This window comes from Globicephala melas, chromosome 10 (genome assembly GCF_963455315.2).
Source record: "Globicephala melas chromosome 10, mGloMel1.2, whole genome shotgun sequence".
In the NCBI taxonomy this organism is placed as follows: domain Eukaryota; kingdom Metazoa; phylum Chordata; class Mammalia; order Artiodactyla; family Delphinidae; genus Globicephala; species Globicephala melas.
The window spans coordinates 14,525,257-14,552,823 of NC_083323.1; the positions used below are offsets into that span (position 1 = coordinate 14,525,257).

A 27,567-nucleotide genomic window follows, 5' to 3' on the forward strand; every position below is an offset into this window, starting at 1 on the left:
TTGTTTATGATAGAGATGAGAACAGCTCTGGGGACTGGGGTACATAGAGAAGGGTTGCTGTGCCAGGAGGGTTCTTGAGTGGCAAAGCAATATGGAATTGAGGAAGGGTGACAGGACCAGGGTGGCTCAACATGGACAGAGTGGGTATGTCCCAGATAAAGAAGAGCCTCGAGCTAAGCAAAGGATATGGGACACATTCTAGAATGTATGGGAAGCTACTGAAGAGTTTTAAGCCGGGGAGGCTTTACCTATCGGGGTTCTTAGTTCTAAGCAATAGAGGCTGACTCTGACTAAGTAGAAGAAAAACACATTAAAAGGATACCGGATAGCTCGGGGATTCTGGGGAAGTGACTCCAAGTTAAGCTTCCAGGAATGACGCTCAGAACCACCCTGAAGAACTGGCCTGATGAGGAAACTCTCATGACTGGGATTGCTGCTGCCGCCCTACCCCACCCTGGAGGAAGCTGCTGTCACCGCTGCCAGGAACCGCTGAGGAATGGCGGCCACCTTCAAATGCCACATGTTTTTACACCAACAAAATGCCAAGCGTCCAAAAGAGCCTGTTTCCTTACCTTGCTCACTTCTAAATCAAAGGCTCATGGGCTGCATCTGATTGAGGGAAGAAACTGAGACCTGGCTGCAAAGGAGGCTGGAATTTTGGGTCTGAACTCTTCCCTTGAGGAAGTGTGACTTATAATAGTCGGATTTCCCCAAATGTAGGAAGGCTGCACAAAAGATGATAGGAGGCCGTGAGTCTGACAGGTGTGTACCACAAGGGGCATGGGTCAGATCTGAAGTGTGAATCTATCACTGGTGGAATACGGGAGATGTATTAGGTCAGGATTTCTCAACCTCAGCACTGTTGACGTTTGGGCCTCACAAGCCTTTGCTGTGGAGAACTGTTCTGTGCCTTGTAGGATATTTAGCGCCATCCCCGATGTCTATCAGCAAAACGCCAGTATAACCACACCTTTGGTTGTGAGAACCAGAGATGTCTCCAGACTTTGCCAAATATCCCCTATCCCCTAGGAGGAGAATTGCCTTGAAAACCATTAGACCAGAGACCAGCCCAGTTAGGAGGCTCTCTTGGTAACTGAGAGAAGAAGGAACTGGTGGCATGACAGTGGGAATGGAGACAATGCGATGGGCAGGGAAGATGGTTCAGAGACAGAAATCACAGAACCTGGAAAATGGCTATATTTGGAGGCTGTGTCAGGATATAGCTTTAGCTACTCGAACAGAGATCTGACATAACAGTGACCTAAGCAAGATATAAGTTTATTTCTCTCAGAAATAATATTCTTGGAGGAAGTAGTGCAAGGCTAATATGGTGTCCATCTTTAGAGACCATCTACCACGGTCTACCTCTTAGTACTACATAAAACTGTAAAAATGAAATAGTAAAAACTAATATTATCAGGCGAGTATTCTGTAAAGATTCAGTGAGATAATACCTTTTGGTTTTTGTTCTAAACTACTAAGCCTGTGAAAATTTGTTAGGACAACAATAGAAAACTAATCCACCTGGGATCTTCATCTCAATCCTTTGCCCAATAGAGTGTAACCACTAGGATGGAGGAAGCAATCCAACCGCAGGAGTGAAGGAGGGTCCTGGAGAACCAGAGCATGTCCAAGGCACAGCCAAGATTTAAGGTACTCTGGAGGACAGTCCTTCAAAACCTCAAAGGTGGGCTTCCCTGGTGGCGCAGTGGTTGAGAGTCCGCCTGCCGATGCAGGGGACACGGGTTCGTGCCCCAGTCCGGGAAGATCCCACATGCCGCGGAGCGGCTGGGCCCGTGAGCCATGGCCGCGGAGCCTGCGCGTCCGGAGCTTGTGCTCCGCAACGGGAGAGGCCACAACAGTGAGAGGCCCGCGTACCGCAAAAAAAAAAAAAAAAAAAAACCTCAAACGTCCATGAGAATGTTATATACCCCTTCTCTCAACTGTCTCCCTCCATGAGAATTTGTTTTTCTCTTGCAGGATGTCACCTTAATGTCTGCAAGCAACAGGCACTGCAACTTTCAGAGAGTTCAGAAAAATTTTTTTTTTCTTTTTTGCGCCACCAGGGAAGCCCTCTTTTTTTTTAAATGGACCATTTCATAGAATATTACAAAGGGGTGATGTCACTCTTCCTTGGGAATCCATTCATTGGTTCTCTGCAGGCTTTTTTTCAATTGAAGTATAATTGATTTTACAGTGTTGTGCCATCTCTGCTGCACAGCAAAGCGACTGAGTTATACACATATATACATTCTTTTTTTATATTGTAGGGTTTTTTTAATGTTTTATTTTAGAACAGTTTTAGACTTACAGAATTATTGTGAAGACTTATATACCACATACCCAATTTTCCCTATTATTAGCATCTTAGATTAGTATAACACATTTGTCACTATCAATGGATTAATATAGATATCTTTATTAACTGAAATTCATACTTTATTGAGATTTTCTCGGGTTTTCCCTAACGTCCGCTCTCTGTTCCAGGATCCCATCCAGGATGTCACATTACATTTAGTAGTCATGTCTCCTAGGCTCCTCTTGGTTGTGACAGTTTCTTAGACTTTCCTTGTTTTTTATGACCTTGACAGTTTTGAGGAGTACTGGTCAGGTATTTTATATAGTGTCCCTCATAGCAACAGTGCATGCTGTCAGGATGACTCCTCACATCTGATGTTAACCCAGATCACTTGGCATCTCCACTGTAAAGTTACTCCTTTTTCTCCTCTTTATATTGTACCCTTTGGATGAAAATGTGGAGCCCACACTTAAAGAGTAGGAGTTATACCCTCCCTCTTTAGGGGCTGAGTATCTATATAAATCATTTTAATTTCTACACAGATTTGTCTCTTCTCTATTTATACAGTCATTTATTTATATCAATTTAGACTTATATTTATTTTATACTTTGGCTTATAGTGCAACACTACTCCATTTATTTTGTTGCCAGATTGTTCTAGCTTTGGCCATTGGGAGATCTTGCAGTTGGCTATTTGACATCATTGAGGATTTTTTTTCATTTGTTTCGTTCCGTTTTTGAGCATTTTCTTCCTGGCACTATAAGATGCTCCAGGATCATTTTGTGTATATCCTGTGCCAAACCCAGAATCAGCCATTTTCCCAAGGAACCCTAGTTCCTTTTTATTGGAAAATGGTATTAGAAGCCAAGATCTGGGGCCAGGTGTGTCCATTGCTATTGGGCTGGTGTTGCTTCTAGCCCTTCTCAGCTGACAGAGCAAGGAGATACATACAGGTGTATACTGTTTCTATACGTAACTGTCTATGTCTGTATTAAGCTAAGCATGAGTTCATTCTGATGTCTTTGACTCTAATCCATTACCACATGGATCAGTTCTGGCCTCCTCCCTTGCTCATCTGTAACCTCTGGCCTCCACCATCTACCATCCATTTACTTAATTGTTCAATTCCAGTGGACAGGTATAGTGGTTTCAGAATTGTGAACCCATACCCCTGTGGGAAACGACATTATTAACTAAGGTACAGTGCTTAAACAACAGTTCCTGTTGCCTTTAGTCTTACAGACTCCATTCACTCCTGAAGTTATGTAGGTCCGTACCTTATTCCCCCACCCCCTTCAGCAAGGTCGTTTTGCACATTTGTACTACATTTAGGTTCTTTTGTCACATTCTGCATACCATCCTGGATCCCTCAATCTCCTAAGTGATTTTTTTAACACATACATTTTTTACATATATTAAGGTTTACTCTTTGATCTGTAAAGTTCTATGGGTTTCAACAAATGCTTAATGTCTTGTTTCACCATTACGATATCAGACAGAATACTTTCAGCAACCTAAAAAACCGTTTGTGCTTCAACCTCCTCTACTACCACCAACCCCTGGAAATTACTGACCTCTTTACCATCTCTTGAGTTTTGCTTTTTCCAGAATATCATATAATTGGAATCAATTATGTATGTAGCATTTTATGGCTTCATGACATGCTTCTTTCACTTAGCAATATGCATGTAAAATTAATCCATGTCTTTTTGTGGCTTTATAGCTCATTTCTTTTTTTGTTGTTTTGTTTTTTGGGGTTTTTTTGCGGTACGCGGGCCTCTCACTGTTGTGGTCTCTCCCGTTGCGGAGCACAGGCTCCAGACATGCAGGCCCAGTGGCCATGGCTCACGGGCCCAGCCGCTCCGTGGCATGTGGGATCTTCCTGGACCGGGGCACGAACCCGTGTCCCCTGCATCGGCAGGCGGACTCTCAACCACTGCGCCACCAGGGAAGCCCCATAGCTCATTTCTTTTTAATGCCGGATAGCATTCCACTGTATGGATGTACCACAGTTTATTCATTCACCTATTGAAGGTTGCTTCCATTTGGGGGCAATTGTGTATAAAGCTCCTAGAAACATTTGTGTTTGTGCAGGTTTTTATGTGGACCTAAGTTTTCCTATCAGTAGGATAAACACCTAAGAATACTACTGCTATGTCATATGGTAAGACTAGGTTTAGTTTTGTAAGAAAGTACCAGACTTTTCCAAAGTGGAAAACATTTTTCATTCCCATCAGCAATGAATGAGAGCTCCTACTGCTTTGTATCCTCACCATCAGTTTGTATTGTCAGTTTTTTTAAAAAAAATTTAGCCATTCTAAGAAGTGTATAGTTGTATGTCATTGTTTTAATTTGCAATTTCTAATGGCAATGCCAAGCATCTTTTCATATGCTTATATGCCATCTATATATCTTCTCTGGTGAGGTATCTGTTCAGATCTTCTGCCCACTTTTAATTAGGCTGTTTGTTTTCTTATTGTTGAGTTTCTGTTTGTTTTCTGAATTTAAATCAAATTTGCGTGCATGACAAAAACCCTTTATAATCTAGCTAGAAACCTCTTTCTTCAATCTGCCCAATGATCCCTGAAGACTACTCACACTGCGCTACTCCAAAAAGCCTCTCCTCCTCCCCTTTATATCCTCTTGCACCAAGTCAGTTTGCCTCTGTGCTTTTACACAAGCTTATCCTTCTACCTGGAAACCTTTCCTACCCTTCTTTTAAGCAGAGTGTGTTGCTCCTTCCTTTTGTTCTGAGAGCACTTGGAACATCCTTTTCAATGTTAACCATCCCATCATAGTGCAATTATTTGTGCACCAGGCTTTCTCCAATCCTAGGTTACGAGTTTCTCAAGGGGAAAAGGCAGGTCTTATCCATCTTCAACAACACTCGACCCCCAGCTCCAATGTGAGGGCTGGTTAAGCAAGATTCAGAATGACATAAAGATATCCATGCTTATCTCTGAGTTCTTCATATATCTGTTTGGAAGAGTAAGATCCTCATTCTGTCTCTACCAGAGAAAGTCAGGTTGGCCTCAGTTTCGCTGTTTTCTTACAAATCCAATCCACTTTCTTGAATCTTGAGCTTTAATCTACATACCCATAGTTCTTGCCCTTTAGGGTGTCTCAGAATTACCTGGAGGGCTTTTTAAAACACGGATTGCTGAATCCCATCTCCAGAGTTTCTAATTTAGCAAGTCTGGACAGGAGCTTGAGAATTTGCATTTCTAATGGTTTCCAGATGATGCTACTATGAAACCACACTTTGGGAACCACTGGTTTATGCCATGTGTTCTTGCCGTGGTTGTTCTGGGTTTTTCTAACACTTAGAAAAGACTTTTGAGGTAGCTGTGCTTGGTGAGAAATTGAAATGGGCTTTTCAAAATGTTGTGAGTTGAAATGAGAGCCATACAAGTTAGAAAAAAACATCTTCAGTAGTTGTTGAAATGATTAAGACTCTATCCATGGACCAGATGAAGATGTCTGGAATGTATTGAAAGAAAGAAAGAAAAATGTCCTTGGAAAGCAAACTAAGTGGACGCACACAGGAGGTAGGGACAAGGCGGGTGGGGGACCTTGAGGATTTTCACCGTTTGATCTGTAAACTTCAGTATTGTTTGAATCTTTTACCAAGAGAATGTTATTCACATATTTATTGGGTAATTAACAAAAGTGTTATTAGGACTACTAGAATCTGATCCTTAGGAGGAGTGACATTTTCTACTGCAAGAGCTAGACAGAATAATATACTTTACTTTCTCGGTTCTCAGTGAAGGCCCATCAGGGGACACTTGGCATAGTCTGGAGACATTTTTGTTACCATTCGGGTAAGAGGGAGTGGTGCTAACATCAGGGTATAGACCAGGGATGCTGCTAAACATCCTACAATACACAGGACAGCCCCCTAAGTTAAAGAACGATGCGACCGAAATGTCAATAGCGCCAAGGTAGGGAAATCCTTGTCTCGTGGAATTGGGCTCACACCAGTGATTCTCAGACACTTCAGAGATGTATCACACTATCTTGGTTCCACAAGATTTCTCATGTCTCATAAAAGTTATAGGAAAGTACATTTAAATTTTAGCATGAATTTAAATTCACTTTGAACTGCAAAAAATAAAAAGTAACTCCCTTTTAAACAACCAACAATAAGTGAAGGTTCAGTGGGTAAGTGGGGTTGTTTATTTTTCAAAACCAGGAGGGAGTCACTGCCATAAACCATTCCAGAGTGTGATTGGTGGGAGAGGCCATGGTCTGAGTCAGTCATCAGTGCCCACCCAGAAACGTCATCACACAGACATCAGGGGCGTATGGCCTGGGACCGAGCTGGGAAGAGAGGGAGAAATGCTGCCAGGCAATAGGGTGATTCTGCCTGATGTCTCCCTAGCCCTTCCAGAGCGAACTGTAGAATCACTGCTCTCTCTCAAGAGCTACACTAATTCCAGGCAGTTTCCTCTGGTCAGTAATAATCTAGCAATTTCAAACAAACACATATATCTATGTTACTCAGATTCAATTAGCAGCTCAGAAAACCAGATGTGTTGCCTAGCAACAGCATCCTTCTCTCTCCTCACCTTCCACATCCCCTAGACTGTGGGTTGCCCTTTTGTGACCTTCCTAAAACAGGCAGCTTAGCATAGTGGTTAAGAGCCTCCCAGAAGTAACTTAACCATAAAAGTAATCTTAACCATAAAAGTAATCTTAACAATAGTGGTTCCTAGACTCCCAGAAATGGAACACCTGGGTCCTGAATCCTGGCTCCACAAACTAGCTGTGATGCCTAAACTTAGGCAAAATTACTTAACCTCTCGGTTTCCTCATCTATAAAATGGAAATATTATTACCTCGAACAGTCTTGGTGGGGATTTAATGAGTTCAAATACAGATGATGCCCAGAGCATAACAAACACTCAATAAATGTTAGCTCTTATTTTTCTCTACCTCTTATATCCCTCTTCAGGGTTTCCTTTTAACCAGATTTCATCAATACAAAATGTTAGGGGATGGTGAGGGATGGGAATTCACAGTATCTTTTGCCCTAAAACTGCTTTATCTGGCTCATCCCCTCGTATACACAGAATCCCTGTTCCCTTGCACTTTTGTCTCCCACAAAGAATAACAATTTGTTTCCAAGCTCAGAAAAAGTCTTATATTCAGATAGCTTCTTTCTATACAGGAATAGCCCAGACATTCTAGAAACCAAGAACTAGGATGCTCCGTTCCTGTATCTTTCTTTAATGAAGATTCTAGCTAGTTGATTATAATTTTTCTTTTGGACTATTAATTAAAGGTACCCCCTTGATCTGCAGAGACTGATGTACTGTCAGCCGTTAATAAGTGAAATAATTAAGCTTGCATTCTAGATTATCATCGTGAGTAGGCTGGATAAGTAGGAGTTCCCAGCAAATCTTTAATTAAATCTGAAAAACTAAAACTAAAATAAATAACGCAACTGGATATAGTGCTGCTGGCTTTTTTTTTTTTTTTTTTTTTTGCTGTACGCGGGCCTCTCACTGTTGCGGCCTCTCCCGTTGCGGAGCACAGGTTCCGGACGTGCAGGCTCGGCGGCCATGGCTCACGGGCCCAGCCGCTCCGTGGCATGTGGGATCTTCCCGGACCGGGGCACGAACCCGTGTCCCCTGCATCGGCAGGCGGACTCTCAACCACTGCGCCACCAGGGAAGCCCAGCTTTTGTTGTTTTTAATGACAAATTTGCCAAATTTACCTGAAAACAATTCCTTGAACAGAAAGTAAGGCTTGAGTTGATTTCTAAGACCCCTTTCAAATAAGATAAAACAGACCAGCTGTAATCTCTTCTTCTATCTTTGTTTCTTAAACTTCAATTATCTGAGCACCTTTTCCCAAAATTATCCCGTGTCCCACATGAGCTGTACTAATTATTTATTTTTCCCCATAAGTCAACCCAAATCTTAAAGTGTATGTAAATTTGTTTGAAAGGAAAAGCTATATAAAGGGAAAACTTTTGTTAATTTCCAAATAGAGGGTAAATGTAAAAAGTAAATATCATGAAAATTAAACTTTGTACATTTCTTTAAAATAAAAGTTGTTTAAAATATCTTTTAAATTATTAATTGAAAATAGTAATGGGGAAATACAAGTAATAATGCATCTAATTTATTGACACTGTAGGAAAAATTTAATATGTGCTAGTTCACTTAGTTTAATTTTTATAATGACTCTTCAGAGTAAATGTGATCCCCACGTTTACAGAAGATTCTCTGAAACTCAAAGGAAAGAAGTAAATTGCCCAAGATCCCAGAGTTGGGGTGGGCAGGGCAGGTCCACGTGAGGCCAGAGCTCTCAAGGACTGCAGGATGGGGTCCCCCCACCATTTTAAATCCTCTCCCCTCTCCTTCATCCAGGCCACCCTTCCCAAGATTTCTCCTGAAATCCTGTGCCCAAAGCCCTAAGTTACACACCAATGACGGGTTTTCACCAAGATGTGGTTGGACTTTCAGGCCTTTTGTGCCAAAAAGAAAAATTAATATTTACATCAGAAAAAGATACTGTTATTTTACAATTTTCAGTGTCCTTTTAAGTCGAGCAGATTCTTATGCAGCTGGTTAATGAGTATGAGATGGAAACAGGAGGCTGGGCAAGAGCTATTTCTGACCGAGAAAAGAAAAGGGGGTGGGAGAGAAGTAGGGGAGCAGGGGAGGAAGGTAGAGGTAAGAAGCTGCTCTGGGGAGGAGAGATGAGACAGAGACAGAGAGAGAGAAGAGGGAGACAAGAGGGGGAGAAGGTGATGCTGCCGCTCAGGGAAGACTCAGAGGAAAAGACAGAAATATTTAGAGGTACTTTATGAATTTTTTTCCATGTGCTGTGTCATGTCATTCATCTTCTTCCATGTCTGGTTCTGGGGTGTTTTTTTTCTAATACATTAAAAATAATCACAATACAACATCAAGTGTTTATCTGTGTATCACCTGAAATTATCCCGCACCCCTCCTATAGCACAAGCACCACGGGAAACCGCCTCAGATGATCTCACCACTTCTGTGGCTTTAATTCCACCTCTAGCATGATGACTGGGAAATTCATATTTCCAGCTGACCTCTCCCGGGAACTCCAACTACCCACCTGACGCAGCCATGTAGATGTCTAATATCGTTATTTCTGCTCTTGCTACATTCCAGACACACTGGCCCACCTTTGCCATTCCCTCCACCCTATTCCCTTCAGGGCTTTGCCTGCCTGGCTTCTAATGCTCAGATCTCAGCTCAGATATACCTCCTCAGAGAAGCCTTCCTGGCCCATCCTAACAGAAGAAGCACCTCTCCCCCAGTTACATCACCCTGCCAATTACAAGACCACCGCATCAACTACATTCCCTTATTTCCTTCATAGCACGTGACAATCTACACATTTTGGTTTGTCTTGTTGTTTGTTTATTTTATATCTCCATCTGCTAGAAGATAAACTCCATGTGGATATGAATTCTGTCTTTTTTACTGAAGGGGAACTTGTACTTAGTAGGTGCCCAGTATTTGTGGATTTAATGAATGAATTAATCTATGATGACTGAGATGACTGACAATAAATGATTCTATGAGGAGAGTGTCTTCAGGCTCCTATCACCATTGATATGGCCACATACTAATGAATAAAGATTTTATAGCACTTTACAGTTTAAAAGCACATTCTCCTAGGTTATTGTTATGGTCTGAATGTTTGTGTCCCTTCAAAATTCGTATGCTGAAATCTTAACCCCAAAGGTGATGGTATTAGTAGGTGGGGTTTGGGGGATTAATGCCTTGTAAAAGAGGCCCCAGAGAGACCCCTAGCTCCTTCCACTATGTGAGGACACAGCCAGTGGACCTGGCTATGAATCAGGACGAGGGTCCCAACCAAGATGTGACCATGCTGGCTCCTTGATCTTGGACTTCCCAGCTTCCAGAACAGTGAGCAATAAATCTGTTATATATAAGCTATGTCGTCTTAGCTTATACATTTAGCTTAGCTTAGACTGGCCTGTGATAGTTTGATAGCAGCCCAAACAGACTAAGACAGTTATCTGTATCTTTTTTCCACCAGCACCTATCAAGGTAGATACTAATTTTATCCCCACTTTACCCTTAAGAAAACTGAGGTTAAACAGGTATATATAACTGGAGGTACACTAGATGAGAAACCTGTAAAGCTGTCTGAAGTATGGACAATGCCAAGCAAACATACCTGTTGTTCTACCTAGGTTCCCTGAACTCTCCTGGTTTTAGTACCGAAAATCCTACATCCTGGGAAAACCAGGAAGTTGATCACCCTATCTTAAATTGTAAATTTAAGACCTCAGATACTTCATGTAATCAGATCCCTGGCCATCTAAAGTTCAATGACTAAAACATGGGGTATGGGAGTGGGGATGGCATTTAGAGACTAAAGACATCAAGTTCCATAATAGTTGATGAACCCACCTAAACTGCTTTCAAAGGAATTCTGGGAGAGGAAGTCATTAATAACCTGAAAAGGAGCAGACGCTTAGAAATGCCATCTCTGGTCCTACCCTGAAAGATAAAGATGGTAACTAGGTCGGCGTGGCTATCAAGCCTCATGCTTTCAGAATGAATCTGATCCACCAAAAATCCAAAAGGTATTTTGGGCAGTAGTGGCACCACCAACTGCAGGCACCCTGACCGAGGGAAACTGGCTTCCTATCCCAGAGAGGAAAGTTCTTCCTTTCCCAATTCAATACAATTTAACACCTTTTTCAATACATTGGAATTCTTAACTTAAGCATCCTGGTGACGTAGCCATAAAAATTTCACAAGTTTGTGTGTGTGTATGTGTCTGTGTGTGTGTGTGTGTGTGTGTGTGTGTGTGTTAGAGAGATAATTATTGCATAGGTGGCATTGTTTTCTCATCTAGGTAGAGACTGAAGTATTCATTCAAGTCATTGGGTAATTGAAGTGAAGCAATTATGTGTCACATTTTGAAAGAGGCTTTTTAAAAAAATCCACCCCTAGATGATTTAGACTTAATTATCTTGTCTTTGCAGCAGCTGAGTTCAAGCCTCAAGTGGAAAGCACATCGATTTCAAAGGCAGAGGGAATCAAAGGTGCTCCCCGGCTTTGGATACTTCCTCTGCTTGAGGTAAGAACCATGAACAAACTTCAGGTCTCTGCCACTGCACAGTCTCCCAACGGGAATTACCTTGTTGCTGGAGATGACCCAGATCTGGTAGGACACCTTGAACAGCCCCCTGTCACGTATCCTGAATTATTTTTGTCTGCCTAGGTTTTTCTGTTTTATTTCTTTTTTATGTCACTCACACAGAAGACTAACAGCTCTAAGAAAGAAACAAGAGTTGGTTTGGACTACATGTTTAGTTTTGCATCCTTCAGCAGTGTTAAAAGTGTTGCTCAGTAGTCTGGACTTATTTTTGCCTCCATTCCAGTGGGGCACCCAGCACAGAAAATTCACACTTGTCTCTCAACTGGTGTGGTTCAGATGAAGGAACCGCTGTGATCTCTGTGCTTTGGGACCAGGTCTTAAACCATATCAGTGACCTAGATCCTGCCAAGCAAAGGACCTTCCCATCTGCCTGAATTGTTTAACTTGTTTGTGTTAAGTATAGAGTTTGGGGGGTGAGGGAAGACTTGGTGTAAATTTTCAAGGCCCTTGTCATTAGAGATCTTGGTATAACATCAGACGTGTGTGCTGAATCCCTTGAAATATTCTCCAGTTCTGCCCATATTCCATACCTGTTGATATAGACATTTTACCAATGCTATTATTTGTCTTAACTGTTAGGTTGGAATATTCTTATAGACTAGGCTTCTTTAAACCAATTGAATTTAATTTCTCAAACTTTGCCTCTATTTTAAAGGCTACATTTCATTCATTCATCAGTCCTTCTTAATTTTTCCAGAGTCTGTCAAAGCTCTCCTTCATGAGTGGTAACGGTAAGTTGATCTGTCTCAGCAATTTTCTGAGTTGTACTTGAGTGTTCTTATTTCTGGTCATCAAAATGGCTCAAGTAAGAGCCAAGTAATTTACAAGTGTTATTCTGTCTGAACATTGGTATGGCAATGCAGTGACTTCTCAGGTTTCGAATATTGGAAAGAAGCAATTCCTCAGAAGCAACGAAATAGGTAACTTGCTAGCAGGTTTTTAAATCATCTTGGATTCCTTCTTTTAACAGGCAACTTACCCTGCCCTTACTTGTCCGCCAAATTACCTAACCTTTTAGGAGTCATCTCCTGGCTTGACAAGTTTCTATTCCTCCCCTGCCCATAAATTATCATCCTACCCAAACAATTCAACTGAAAGTTACATTCAATCAGTCCCTTTAGAGCCCAGTAATTTTATTCACTCATAAAATTTCTAGAGGAAAAATATGTGTTTTCTATGTGCAGTTTTGAGTTCCTGGATCTCCATCGAAGCAGACCACTTCAGAAACTTCCTTTAACCAAGAAGTGACAACAGGTTTTTCGCTGCTGGAAGGGAATTTAAAACTCCATTCGTACCCAAGAAAATACAAAGGGATTTGCACTATGATGCTTGAAATTTTCCGGATGCTTAATGAATTTTTCCACCTATAAGATGGTATCAAGCAACTCCTATTTAAAATTCCCAGATTAAAATGAAAAGTCTAGCACTATCAAGTCATTAAATGAAAGAAAACCATAAAACTAGAATTAAGAGCCAAAAGAACAGGTTTGATTCCCAAGAGTCTGACTTATTATGTGATCTTGGACAGGTCATTTGGACTCTCTAAGCTTCTGTGTCCACATGTCTAAAATGGGGGGAGGATGATAGTATTGTCGTGAGTTTTGTGAATGGTGAAGAAATACAAACTTATTATTTTAATTGTTCTTCCATTCATAAGTAATACCTCTGCTTTGGTTTATTGTGCTTTTTCACTGTAGAAATGGAGAGCTATTTATATGATGGTTTGGTTTTCTCATTTCTTTCAACATTTTCTAGAACCTTCCTTAGTTCACCAGAATCTTGTAAGCCAGTCGGTTGGTCAGTTAGCAAATATTTATTGATATATGCCAGGCAGAGACATAATTTCTACCTTACTTTGCATACAGTCTAATGGATATAGGATTTTTGGTCTAACATTCTTTCCCATTGCTTTCCACTACTCTGAAAATATTTTCCTCTTTTAAAAAATCCCCCTCTTGTGATAACCTGTAATGGAAAATAATCATATATATATATATATATATATATATAAACTGAATTGCTTTGCTGTACACCTGAAACTAACACAATATGGTAAATCAACTATACTTCAATAAAGAATTTCTCTCTTATGCCTGCCAAGGCAGGACACATCCATTTACAATTCTTTGCCTACAGTGATATTAGCATGACTACACATCAGTATGGCTCACCATTTGTTAAAACGTGGAAATACTTCTATACCAGTTGGTAAATAGCCACTAATCTAAGCCCCAGGAGTGTTCCTCTCACTCCCACAATGCCATCCATCTCTACCTATCCCCTTCTCAAGGACCCTGGACCACTCCCAGGACAACTAAAGGATCAAGGAAGGCCTAGAACAGATGCCAACTGGACCTAACTTCTGCATCCGTTCTGAGTATAAGGTGTTGTTGATCTCACCCTGCCTCCCAGAATGTGGAGGACTTCACGCTTGTTTATCCCACTCCTCACATTTCCTCCAGCCCTCAGATTACTCGTTGCTTGATCAGAGACCCTCCTCTCCTACTGGAATTCCTTCCCCTCAGCTCTCACTCTCATTCCTCAGTGTTGTCTTCACCCTGAGGCTGCCCAGCTTCTTCCTGTAGACTGTCCTTTATTACCCAAACCAACTCCATAGAGCTGAGACATCACACTGAATGCATAAGGCCATAGCAGTTTTAAAAGATTGAAAGACCTCAGTATCTAATAGTAAGTAGTCACTACTCAGAGTCCCCCACCCCAGCCCCCAGCGTAGGCCAGCCACACTGGCCACCCCTCCAAGACTTCCTCTGTGCTGCCCACGATCCGGTACCTAACCTCTCCGATCCTGCTCCAGAACTGTGGCCAACATCTGTTCTGATGGGTAAATGTGCTCCGCTAGTGCATAAGTGCTCTGTTAACCACCTCTGCAAAGAACCATAATGTAATGTAGAGTGAAATGAGGGCTATTCCTTTACTTATGATTCATTGATTCCTTCTACCAGGACTTATCAATCACTCACTGTGTCCAAGACACCAAGCAAGCCAGACTCTAAAACCTCCAAACCTGATGAGTCCTTTGCCCTCATGGCACTTACATTCTGGTAGGGGAGACTGACAATAAGTAAAAAATAAACATAGACGTGTGAATAAATATATATTTTGACTGAGGGTTCAGAAGGAAATGAGATTAGCTTAGGGAAGTCAGAAATGGCTTCAGAAAGAAGGCTATGGTTACAATGGACCTTAAGGATGCACAGGGTTTCTGCAGGCCTGAGTAAAAGGGAACAGCACAAGCATGGATATTAGTCAGGAAACATGGGGTGAGTTTGGGAACTTGTCTGGACAGGGATGGGCAGGGGGCGGGATTATACGGAGGAGGCTCCTGGGAGATCAAGTGAGAAATGTAAACAGGTTGACTGAGCCAGCCTCTTCTCACACCTGAAGATGGATTCATGAACTACAGAACAGACACGTCAAGACCCTAATTCTCAACCTCATGGCCGTCTAGCAAAATGCCCTCATGAGCATTCACCAGTCTGAGCATAGGCCCACTGTACGAGTGGGGCAGCTTGTGCGCTAGACAAAATGCCGACACAAGGGATGAGTGGAGCCTCCTTTTCTCTCCCCACCAGGCTGGATGCACTAGTGTGGGATTTTCCTAGAACACTTTCTTCTGGCCCCACTTTGTGCCAGAGGCTGGTATATCTCCAGAGGGCACCTTTTCTCATTTCACACAAAAGCCCAAGATAGGCTAGCAATAGCCCTACTCGGACACTCCCTCCCTTGACCAGACTGCTCTGCTCCTTTCAAATAAATTCTCTGGAACACCCCTTCGTCTGCATTATCCCTTTCCTACCTCTCTGGCCTTACCCAAGAGCACACACAAACCCCTTTATCAAACTTCTCGCTTATCTTGGCCAAGCACAGACGCTCACTCTCTCTCTCTCTCTCTCTCTCTCTCTCTCTCTCTCTCTCTCTCTCTGTGTCTCTCTCACACACACCCCTCTCACAATGACCTTTGCCTTCATCTAGACTGCTCCTGAGTCCCAGCCCCTCTATGCATCCTTCCCTGCCCAGCTGGCCTGACGCCTTGCTCTGTCTGAATGCACAGCTCCTACAGCTTCCTCTTCCCTGACCACACCCACAAATGCTTCCCTGACTTGTTTCATGTTTGTGTGTTAACTCCATGGGTATCTGTGTGAATGCAGTAAGGGTAGCTCACCCAGCTTGTAAACTCCCAGAACTAGAAACAAGGCCTGTAAATGTATTACTCACTCAGCTGTGAGTCTCATTAAAAGAAACCTATGTCACTGTTGCTGTTGGTACCTCTGCTTCATTCATCAAGAAAATGGAGTGACATTAATTCATCAAGTCCATTCATTCAATAAGTATACATTGAACACTTACTCTGTGTCAAGCTCTAGGAATATAACAGTGAATAAGATGTGGCCTTTCTCCTTGGAGAAGATGTTTATTAAGTTTTTCCATGTGTCTACTATGTGCCAGGCATTGTACTAGACTCTGGAGTTATAGAAGTAAGATAGACAAGTAAAGACAATCACATTGCAGGATGGTACATATTAAGATCAAGGACTGCACTGAGTACTGTGGAACCTCAGAAGGCATACCTGGCCCACTTCATGGTTTCAAGGAAGAGACATTCATTCATTCAATCAATCAATCAATCAATATTTACCCATTAATTATACTACATAAAAGATGTAGTATATACTACATCTTATAGTAATTAAGTAATTTATGTTAGTAAATTATACTAACATAAAAATATTAAAAAAAAATATTTACCCATTGCCTACTGTGTGCCAGTCGCTGTTCAAGGTGCTGAAGTGATGAAGTCCTTCACCATGAAGCCTAAAAATTCCAGTAGGAGAGACAGAAAATAAATAAGATCTGTAGACTATACTAAGTGATGACAAGTGCTTTGGAGAAAAGTAAAGCAAGGGAAGCATGGGGAATATCGAGGTCATGGGGGAGGGTGTTTCGTATAGAGTGGTTAGGAAAGGCTTCACTGAGACAACACTCAAGATACCTGAAGAAAGTGAAAGGCCCAGCCATGTGGTTATCTGGAGGGTGACTCTGTCAGGCAGAGGGCACAATAAGTGCAGAGACCTGGGGTACAGGCTGCTTAGAGTGATAGGAAAGATCAAGTCAGCCGGTGAGGCTGGGGCCAGGTGAGTCAGGTGTGTGTGCTAAGGAAGGTCATCGAGGAGGTAGAGGTGTGGGCAGGGCAGGGCCTTGCTGTTGGTGGAAGGGCTTTGGCTTTTATGCTGAGTAAGATGGGGAACCACTGGAGGGTTTTAACGGGAAAGGGGGTGGGATGATGAGGTCTGACTTTCATTTTCCAAGGCCCACTCTGGTGTGGAGAACAGCCAGAAGGGGGCAAGGGAACCTGAGAGACCAGTAAGGAGGCAGTTGTAAACATCCACATGAAATGATACTGGCTGGTGTAGTGGCTGGAGGGATAGTGGTGGAAGAGGTGGGGCTGCCTCCAAGTCCATCGTGTGTCAGATTGACCTGGTGAGGGGAGCTTTCACAGAGGGAACATTGGAGCTGGCCCTGGAGGATGCATTCACCAGACAGATGTGGGTATGTGACCCAGAGGCAGAGAGACAGAGAAAGAGATGTATGTGCATGTGTGTTTACATTGGGAGGGTTATCGAAAAAGCCCTCAATCATGAGAGAACTGACAAATTGAAGAATAGCAAATAGCTCAGTGTGGTCAGCTCAGAACACTACCACTTAGACAGGAGGAGAGCTAGGAGCTTGGAAGAAGTTTGGAGCCAGTTGTGAGCGGCCTTGATTGCCATGCTAAGAGCTTAGACCTGTCTGTCCTGTGGGCCAAGGAGAGTCATCAAGGATCTTTAAGCAGATAAGTGGTTGCCTCACATCCACTGAGGCCACCTTTCCAAACTACTGACTCATTTGTTCTAAAACTCAAGAATTCCCCCATCCCACCCCCATTATCCTTCCCAAGGCATATCCAAATTGCTATATTTTTTGTAAGACTCTTGTATTGCATTGCATTATATCTTACTGTGTTACAATCACCTGTGTGTGTATGTCTGATTCACCCACTATTCTGTGGGAAGCAAAGGTCAGGGGCCACACATAGGTCATCTCTACACCCTCAGCACCTAGAATACGTTCCAGTGTGTTCAATAAATGATTACTGGATGGATGGATGGATGGCTGGAGCAAGTTCTGGAAGTAAGCAGTGAAAGTGAGAAAGCCTAGAAATGCTAGATGGAATTGGCCAATGAAAAAGTTAAGAATAATAAAGGGACTATAAATGTTGACTAATTGCAGATGTGTACAAAGATGGTCCAAGTCCTCTGGGGATGTTTCCTCCTGTGGAATCTCTACATCTCATCCGCTCAGACCATTTACCCTGGAATCAAGGCGAGGGCTACTCAGAGAGCTCTGGACTATGGTGAGTTGGATGCTTTCAGAAGCCAGGCTGTACTCACCTCCCAGGTGTAGTCTGTGACCCAAATCCAGAAGCTCAGATTGGTCTGTCTCATGACTGAGACAAGCTCTACAGTGGGGTGATCCAGAGCTACTAAGATGGCTGGGGGAAAGGTGTTGTCTAAAAAATAATCACCTTAACAATAGGCATATCCAAACATCGTCACAGATTCATATTTTCCCTCTCTCTCTCCCCCGCACATGCATACACAATGAACATCTTAGAGCATATAAAGTACTTGGAACAGAATCTCACAATAGCAAATGCCCAACAAATATTACCTACTGTTATTTTCACATATGTGAACAGACACCTCCACAGTTGCTAATGTCCCCACGTTACAGATGAGGAAAGTGAAGGACAGAGAGATTTTGTAACTTGCGGAGTCACACAGCTAGTAAGTGAGGGTTGGGATTCAAACCTAGGCTGTCTGATGGTGCCTTCGGTTCCATCGTTCCATCCTTTACATTCTGTCTTTACTTCTCCATATTACAGTATTATTCACAGTATTATAGAGGATAAAATCTGCTCTTCTTAATCTCCAAAAAGGATAGGATAAGTGGAAGTGAGCTTAAGCTGTAAAGGAAGGGGTATAAGCAAAACTTCCTCCTTGAGAAGGTAAAAATGAAAAGATCATTCTTCATTACTAAGTTACTTTTCTCAAGCTCTTTAATGTGGAAGAGGGCTCTGTTTCTCCACGAGCTCAGAGAAATGTGTTCTGTGGTGCTATTACATAAAGATGGGTTTATTCCAGGATTAAACAAAAGCAGTGGTTGCTCACCTTTTTGGAGTGCTGGGATCCTTTGAGAATCTGATTAAAATGTGAACCCTGGGGCTTCCCTGGTGGCGCAGTGGTAGAGAGTCCGCCTGCCGATGCAGGGGACACGGGTTCGTGCCCCGGTCCAGGAGGATCCCACATGCCACGGAGCGGCTAGGCCCGTGAGCCATGGCCGCTGAGCCTGCGCGTCCGGAGCCTGTGCTCCGCAATGGGAGAGGCCACAAGTGAGAGGCCCGCGTACTGCAAATAAAAAAATAAAATGTGAACCCTGGAAAATTTTCCCCTAAAAAATGAGATAGATACACATACACATGACCCACTCACAATCTTTCATTAGAATTTCAGGGGCTTCAAGTGTTCCCAACAGTCCATGGACCTCCAGTCCCAAATTCCTGAATTTAAAGAATCTAGGAGGGAAAAAGGACAGTGTAGAATAACTGTCTGGAACCGGCCATCAGGCATAGATTCTGGAGCCAAATTGCCAGATTTGACTACTGGCTCCCCCAGTTCTTAGCTGTGTGACTTAGGCAAGAATTAACCTCTTTGAGGCTCAGTTTCTTCATCTGTGAAATTGGATAACGATAATACTTTGTACTTTTCCTATAACACTGTCCTGTGTTAACATTCTCCCATGCTGTTAGCTCTGGGTTCTTGGACAATTTTACTAGCCTCTCTGAGGACCAGTGTCTTCTTCTGCAAAGTAGGGACAATAATAACCACCTTGTTAGAATCCTGTTTTCTCAGTATCTAAGAGCATGGCTTACTTAATAAATTTAACTTGTGTGTTTAATGATATTATGCCATCATCATCTTTGTTATCAATAAACATTTTCTTTGGTTGCTTCACAGGCATTCAAGCTGGGGTGGAGATGATTGAGCAAATGGTCAAGGAAAGAAAAATCCCAGATTTAAAAGGTTCTGAATCTCCTAAATTTCTGAAAATTGATTATATGAACTACAAGCTTATAAAGTAAGTAAAAGAGAAGAACCTTTTTAGCAGTGAAATTAATCTTTAAAATCTCAGGGTTGTGGATACGCCACCGTGAGTCCTGGTGTAACACCAGGATGGAGTAGAAGTTAACCAACCTTTGGTGAAAGGCTTATCAGATAAATCACCCAAGAAAAAGGGGTCATGGAGCCGGCACGTGGTGTTTGGGTCAGAACGCGTGGGTCCAAGTCACATCTCTGCTGCACACTCGTTGTGTGTACCTGGCGCATCTGCTCAGAGACTCAGTGCCCTCTCCTCATTCCTAAAATGAGAGTTCTAATTCGATGCAGATGTCGGCTGTGGGCACCTTGCCCCCAGAATTCTAAATGAAATTCTTGTTCATTCCATTGCTACCCCTATCCCCATAAACTTAGATGCAGGGTTCAATATCAGTCTCACAAACAAATCTGCTCTCACTACATCTTGTCTTATTTTGTAAAGTTTAGTCAAAACTTCAGAGGTCATAGGAGTGGATTACAAGGCACATGCTTTCTGCCCTCTTGCTATCTAGACCTCCTCTCCTTCTCTGGAGCAACGTCAGTTTCTTCTCCTGGGCTCATGCATAGCAGTTCCACCCACTCCTGGGTACCAAAGGATCATCCTAAATACTTTTCCAAGTAATTTTCCCACCAATAAACTTCTCTTCCTAAGAAGAATTCTGGTGGCAGCTATAATCTTTTCTACCATGTTACAGCAATAAAATCAACTGTCGGAATCAGTAAACAATAAAAAGCAGATGATGTAACAAATGTGAAGATACTTCATAAAACTGAAGCTGCTGAACACGGATTAGCTGATATACTTAGTGACAGCATAGACCATCAGTGTAAGAACAATGGAATTGCCACATTGATCCAGATCCTTGTCTCACCCAAGCCAAGGGTTTTGAGATTGTATTTATATTGTTACCCACCCTCTCAGATTGGGTGGACCCCAACTGGGTCCTTCTCATGCCAGATGAATGAGACAAGGTTTGGCAAAGCAGAGCAGAAACTGTATTCGTTGATCAAGGAATGGAGAAGGGAGAGCTCATGCTCTAAAGACACCTTCTCCCCATGGGAGGAAAGTGGGAGATGTTTAAGGAGTAAGAGGCCAGTGCATCATCAGAAACTGGGGAAAAGGGCAGAGATTTCCAGGAACAGTGCTGCATGCACAGTCCCTTGCGCCCGGCACTCATTGTGCCTAGCAAAGTACGAGTCCCCTCTTTGGGCGGAGATCTTAGCACGGTGACGAGGCAAAGGCAACTTTTGGGCGCTTCTACGTTTCCTTGGCACAGACGCTGCTCTTTGCACTTAGGCTGGAACTGATTCAGGGCGGACGACTGTAGAGTTTCCTTTGAGGTGTAACTGATAAACATCTTTGACAAACATCAGGTGTTTTGGAACAAGAATAGAAATAGGTTAAAGCAGAGATCTTTCAGCTCCCTGGGGTATGTAGGGGTGATGGTACGAACCAGGAAAAATGTTCAGCCGAATATAACAAAACTAGTGTGACTTAGATGAAATAAGGGTTCATTTTTGTCTCACAAATAAGAAGCTCTGAAGAGAAATTGTACAGAAGAACCTATTTTCAGGGCAGGAATAGAGACACAGACATAGGGAATGGGTGTGTGGACACAGTGGGGAGGATGAATTGGGAGATTGGGGTTGATATATGTGCACTGCCATGTGTAAAACAGATCGCTAGTGGGAACCTGCAGTATAGCGCAGGGAACTCAACTCGGTGCTCTGCGGAGACCTAGATGGATGAAATGAGGTGGGTAGTGGGAGGGCGGTTCAAGCGGGGTGGGGGTATATGTATACATATAGCTGATTCACTTCGTTGTACAACAGAAACTAACACTACATTGTAAAGCAACTATGCCCCCCGCCCCAAAAAAACAGTTGAAGAATCCTATTGAAGCCCCACAGTTTCATCAGAATACAACAGTCTTGTATTTTTCTGTTCCCCTATCCTTAACTCTGGCCTCTGGCTTCGTTTGCCTCATGGTCTAATATGACAGATGCTCTAATTATAATACAGTCAGCCATTCAACAAGAATTTGTTGAGCACCTACTGTGTACTAAGGCTTTGTTCTAGGCATAGGGTATAGTGTAGTGAATGACACAGATACGCCTTTAGTGTCCAGTGAGAGAGATGAACATTAAATATATATTTACAAATCTAATGATTTAATTACACTGATGATAATGCCACAGCAGAAAAACCAGGGTGATTCCTGTAATATAAAGTGAAGGTAAAGATGAGGAGAAACAGGTATTCCCATGCATTGCTAGTGGGAGCAGATAAACTGGTACAATAATTTCAGACCTGTGCTGTTCAAACAGGAGCTGCTAGCCTCATGTCACTATTGAGCACTTGAGGTATGATTAGTGCAACTGAGTACTGGATTTTTAATTTTTTTAATTTCAGTTTTAATTTAAAAACTCACATGATTCAGTTACTGAAGAACTTTTAAGTCTGGAACAATTTGAGTATGTAAGTTTACTCTTTCAATTGAAAATTTTATCAGCTCTAAATACAGGTCAAGAATTTCTGTTGAAAATGCAATATCTAGATTGAGGTACATCATGAATATAAAACACATACTGTATTTTGTTTATTTTTGAAAAAGGAAAATAAAATATCTCATTAACAATTTTTATATTGATTACATGTTCAAATTATAATATTTTCCATTTTTAATGTGTCTAGATAATGTTAAATTACATATACGGCTCACATTATATTTCTATTAGACAGTGGGGTTTTTTTTGTTTTTTTTGTTTTTTTGCAGTACACGGGCCTCTCACTGTTGTGGCCTCTCCCAGTGCGGAGCACAGGCTCCAGACGCGCAGGCTCAGCGGCCATGGCTCACGGGCCCAGCCACTCCGCGGCATGTGGGATCATCCCGGACCAGGGCATGAACCCGTGTCCCCTGCATCGGCAGGCAGACCCTCAACCACTGCACCACCGGGGAAGCCCCTAGACAGTGCTATTTTAGGAGGTGATTTTTAAGGATTTTTTTAGGCATGCTTTTTGACCCAACAATTCCACTTCTCAGCACCCTCTCTAGAGAAACATCTACACAAACAGCATATATGGGGATGTTCACTGTGGCACTGTTTATAATGCAGAAATACTGGAAACAACCTAGATGTCTACCCACAAAGCAATGATTTTTTTTAATCCATAGCTTAGATTACTCTGCAGCAATTACAAAGAATGAGTTAGACCTATACGTATCAAAATGAAAATATTTCCAAGATACATTAATCTCTACCATCCTCTTTTCACAGTGATCCTCAGGATATTTGACAGAGAATAGGTAGGAAAGGATGCAGAAAAGAGGAAATAACAAATAATCGTTTCTTATTGGCTGTCACATTTTAAAATTTTCCCTAATCTTAGTTCATAACAGTGCCTTCTCCCGTGCAACAGTTATACACAGATGGCTTCATTTTGTCTTCTCAACCTTCCCATGAGTCACACTTCTTTTCAGTGACTGACTGAAAGAGGTTAAGTGCCTTGCCCAAGGTTGTACAGCTGGCACAAAACTTGGCTCCGAGCCCAGTGCCCTTTGCACGGTGCACGAAGCGCCATAGCCTCCTGGTTAAGAAGCCTGAAGACAGATTGAGGAGGCTTCCAGGTCTGGTTCTACCACTTATCTATGACTTCAGCCAAGTTTCTAATCTTCTCATCTCTGAATTGCAGATTGCAAAATCAGCAGCAGCCTCATAGGATTATGGTGAGGGTTAAAATGAGGTAACACATGTGAAGTGCTTACTCCAGTGTTTAGCAGGTAGTAATTGCTCAATAGATGGTCATACTAATAACTTAACATAATGCACGTGGCCATCTACCTATGTATGTTGCATGCCACCTACTGCCTCTAGTTACCTGTGTGACAGCTCAGAGAATCCTAGGGGGAGTTAATGCTCTAAAATAAATTTCTCAACTAGGGAAGATACTGTCCACATAGAGGACATTTGGGAGGAAGGCATGCTGTTTATCGTCCTGATGATTTAGGGGTGGGGGGAGGGACACGATTGGCATTTAGTTGGTACATATGCCAAATATCCTGCAATTTGTACAACAGTCCTCTACAAAAAAATAGTTGTCCCATCCAAAATGTTAATGTTAGGCTTCCCTGGTGGCACAGTGGTTGAGAGTCTGCCTGCCGATGCAGGGGACACGGGTTCGTGACCCGGTCCGGGAGGATCCCACATGCCGCGGAGCGGCTGGGCCCGTGAGCCATGGCCGCTGAGCCTGCGCGTCCGGAACCTGTGCTGCGCAACGGGAGAGGCCACAACAGTGAGAGGCCCGCATACCACAAAAACAAACAAACAAACAAACAAAATGTTAATGTTTCCCGCATTGAGAAACACTGGGACAGCTGAAGGGAAAAATAATGATGGCAGTGTTTTGTCTTTAAAGAAACTAAAGAAGTCGATTGATTGTTTGCAAATCTGTTCCTAAACTTGCTCATTTCTCCCCTCAGCTAGATACAAGGGGCTTCCTGCCAAGGGTGTGAGAGGAATTAGAAGGCAGTGCCGTGAGGCTGCACTGCATACCTAAGGGTCCTTCCTCTATAGCAGCAGTCCGAAACCTTTTTGGCACAAGGGACCCGTTTCCTGGGGAGCGATGCGGAGCGGCAGATGAAGGGCTCGCTCGCCTGCCCGCCACTCACCTCCCGCTGTGCGGCCCGGTTCCTAACAGGCTGTGTACCGGTACCGGCCCGTGGCCCGGGGGTTGGGGACCCCTGCTCTATAGGAATTCACAATTGCCCATCTTGGGAGTTCTACCACTGCATTTCCGATTTTGCCTTACTTAGAGATGTGCTGGCTGAGTTGCACTAACTCCTCTGTTTCCTGTTTTACAGCATAAAAATCAATGCCTTTTCACTTCCAAATACTTCACTAGCCTTTGTGCCTGGGGTGGGAATCAGGGCCCTGATCAAGCACGGCACTGCCAACATCAGCACAGACTGGGAAATCAAGTCTCCACTTTTGTGAGTATTCCACTGAGAAGTCTACTGCTGTTCTGGGGGAGACGGAGCAAGAAATCAGAAGTAGATAAAGTTGCCAATGTGTTTGACGTTAGGCTTCTTTCCCTCAGCCATTAACCATCTTTCTCAAGAGCATCTTTCCAGGAGAGATTTAAATCAGAATATCTCTACTGAGGGCAGGGAGGAGGGGGCTGAAAAGCATCCTTCCCTTAAAGGCAGAGCCACTGATCAGCATGTCATTTAAGATTTCCTGGGACTTCCCTGGCAGTCCAGCGGTTAAGACTCCCCGCTTCCACTGCAGGGGGCACAGGTTTGATCCCTGGTCAGAGAACTAAGATCCCACATGCCATGGGCTGTGGCCAGAAAAGAAGATAAAAAAAAAGGATCAAATTCATGGTACGGTTACAAACCACCTACTATGTGTAAGTCACTGTGTGGGTGTAATGTTTAGGTCTGCCTTGGTTGATGCCCCAGGATGACACATTCATTCATCCATTTGGTCATTCAGTATCCATTTACTGAGTACCTACTGACTGTATCCATTTATAAATGGTACTGAGTACCATTCATCCCTGTCTCAAGAACTCCAGTCTCGTAGACGGTAGGGATATAATATGTTCCCCCATAAGAAACATAGATTCATGTATTATTCATTTCTTTGCTGACTCATCAACCATAGATTGAGTGCTTATTCTGTGTCAGGCCATGAGCTAAATCCTGGGGCATGGAGATGAATAGCACCACTCCCTCAAGGAGTTCACAGATGACATCTAAGTGTCACCTCCCCATCTATGCCCCTCCTAAATAAGGTGTGGCCACCTTGACCCCTATGTTCTTCCTCCAAACAAGCATCGTATATGAATGGTGCCTAATACATGCTCAACCACTATGGGGGCCAGCGCACTCAAGATGAAATAAATGCAAGGTTCCTAGAGCTGTCACCATTCACATATTTGTTACTTCATTTGTTCAGTAAATATTCACCCCTACCTGTTGTAGGTGCCAGGAATCCAGAGGTGATGAAGTTCCTGCCCTCCTGGGGCTTAGATTCTATGGCTAATCAGAGAAACAAGATCCATCTGCACCCCTGCCCAGGCTTGGGTAACCTTGCACTTCTTCCCTCAACAGCCAAGACACAGGAGGAGCTAACTTGCTTCTCTCTGGGGTCTACTTCACCGGTATACTTGTCCTGGCCCGGAATGACTTTGGTCACCCAGTCCTGAAGCTCCAAGACTGCAATGCCCAAGTGAGCCGCAATGACATCTCGTTTTCTGGAGAGCTCAGGTGAGCACCCTGGTGGGCAGTGGACAGTCTGGAGCTGGGTTCTCACGTGGCACCTAGGGGCAGTTATGAACTGGCAGATATGATCCTGTGTAAGCCCTTTTGTAATCTCTTTTTTCCTAGTGTCCTATATAACTCCTTTGCTGAGCCCATGGAGAAACCCATTCTAAAGAACTTAAATAAAATGGTAAGTCTTTAGAGGCTATACAGCCATAGTAACATGCCATCAGCAGCAGTTCTGCCGTGCTTTGATTAGCTTTTAGTCACTAAACCTTTCCTGAGCACCTACCGTGTGCTAAGCACCATCTAAGGCACTTTCACACACATTATCCTTTGCAACTTAGTAGTTTCTCAAGTGCCTACTGTGTGCCAAACAGAATGGTAGGTGCTAGGGCTGCAGAGATAAATAGTACAGCATTCCCTCCCTCAAGTCCTCGCCCCAGGGTGGGCAAACAGTCAAAAAGAGTTCGTTTATTGTGTACCTACTACATGCCCAGCACTCTAGGCTAGAGTCTGTTGAGGATATGGAAAAGGAATAAACTTGTCTGTTTAGGAAAAACCAGCTCAGACTTGTGAAACTGCAACTGAATAAGTATTTGAATTTCGTACATACTTACATGGTCATTAGGTTGGACTGAGGGGGTTCAGAGAACTGGAAAGATTAAGTAAATAGAGCCTAGGAGTATCCTATCCTGGGAGATATTTTTGGAGAGTGCAGGACTTGAACTGAGCCTTCAAATATAGGTAGGAATTGAATAAGTAAGGAACGGGAAAGAAGAAAGAATATTCCCAGCCAAGTGAAACAGTATACGTTAAGATGGCATCCAAGTATCTTGATGCCAGAAGTCAGTGTCCGAGGAAGGGAAAGATGGAATTGGCCATGTGCCCTGTTTCCGTTCCTGACAATATCTTCCCTGAACGCTTTACCCACATTTCTGGGGAGACAAGGAGAGAGGTGAGGAGGACGGGAAAAGAAGGGAGATTCCTTTCTGGAAAAGAGGGGCAAGGATGGTGTCTGGCTGTCTCCAGCCCCCTTGTGTTCAGTTCAGCACTTGGAAGGCAGTAGGTGCATAATGAATGTCAGTGAGGAAATCAACACACAGAGACGTCAAGCAGCTTGTCTAACAAGGTTGTCCGGCTGGTCAGGGGACACTGAAGCTTCGCAGCCTTTCCCGTCCTTACCTGAAAGGTGCTGAGTGCCAGTGGATGTGCATATTGAAGAGTGCCTGGGAAACAGTGCTGTTGCTTTCAGGGACCCCACACTTGATCATTCCTTTGTTCAAAACAAGGCATGGTCCTTTGGCCTCCGACAAGAAGCCAATAGTTAAGTTTGCCTGGAGCTTGTGTATGACTTAGAGATCGTAGATGCTTTGCTTCTAGGTTCCCTCTGTGCCGCTAGAAAAGGCCAAGGGTGCTCAGACCACAGCTGTGTAGCCACGTCAGGCCAGATCTCACATCCTACTGATCTAGCTCCTGGCAACTCGCTTACCCTCTCCAAGCTTCTGTTTTCCATCTGTAAATAGGGGCCAGTAGTGCCTGCCTCTCAGGACTGTAGTGAGGATGAAATGAGGTTGGCAACAGCTAACATTTACTGAATGC

The 27,567-nt window shown here is 43.2% G+C and overlaps 1 protein-coding gene across 1 annotated transcript in view; it reads left to right on the forward strand.

Moving 5' to 3' along the window:
- The window catches only part of BPIFC (BPI fold containing family C), a 55,164-nt gene that overhangs the window by 1,531 nt on the left and 26,066 nt on the right, over nucleotides 1-27,567 (forward strand). The window contains exons 2-8 of the mRNA XM_030856142.2: nucleotides 11,311-11,405; nucleotides 12,184-12,217; nucleotides 17,775-17,898; nucleotides 19,562-19,682; nucleotides 24,562-24,690; nucleotides 25,816-25,971; nucleotides 26,092-26,155. Coding sequence (XP_030712002.2) covers nucleotides 17,775-17,898; nucleotides 19,562-19,682; nucleotides 24,562-24,690; nucleotides 25,816-25,971; nucleotides 26,092-26,155 — 594 coding nt within the window. The 5' untranslated portion in view covers nucleotides 11,311-11,405; nucleotides 12,184-12,217. The remainder of the gene's footprint in view (nucleotides 1-11,310; nucleotides 11,406-12,183; nucleotides 12,218-17,774; nucleotides 17,899-19,561; nucleotides 19,683-24,561; nucleotides 24,691-25,815; nucleotides 25,972-26,091; nucleotides 26,156-27,567) is intronic.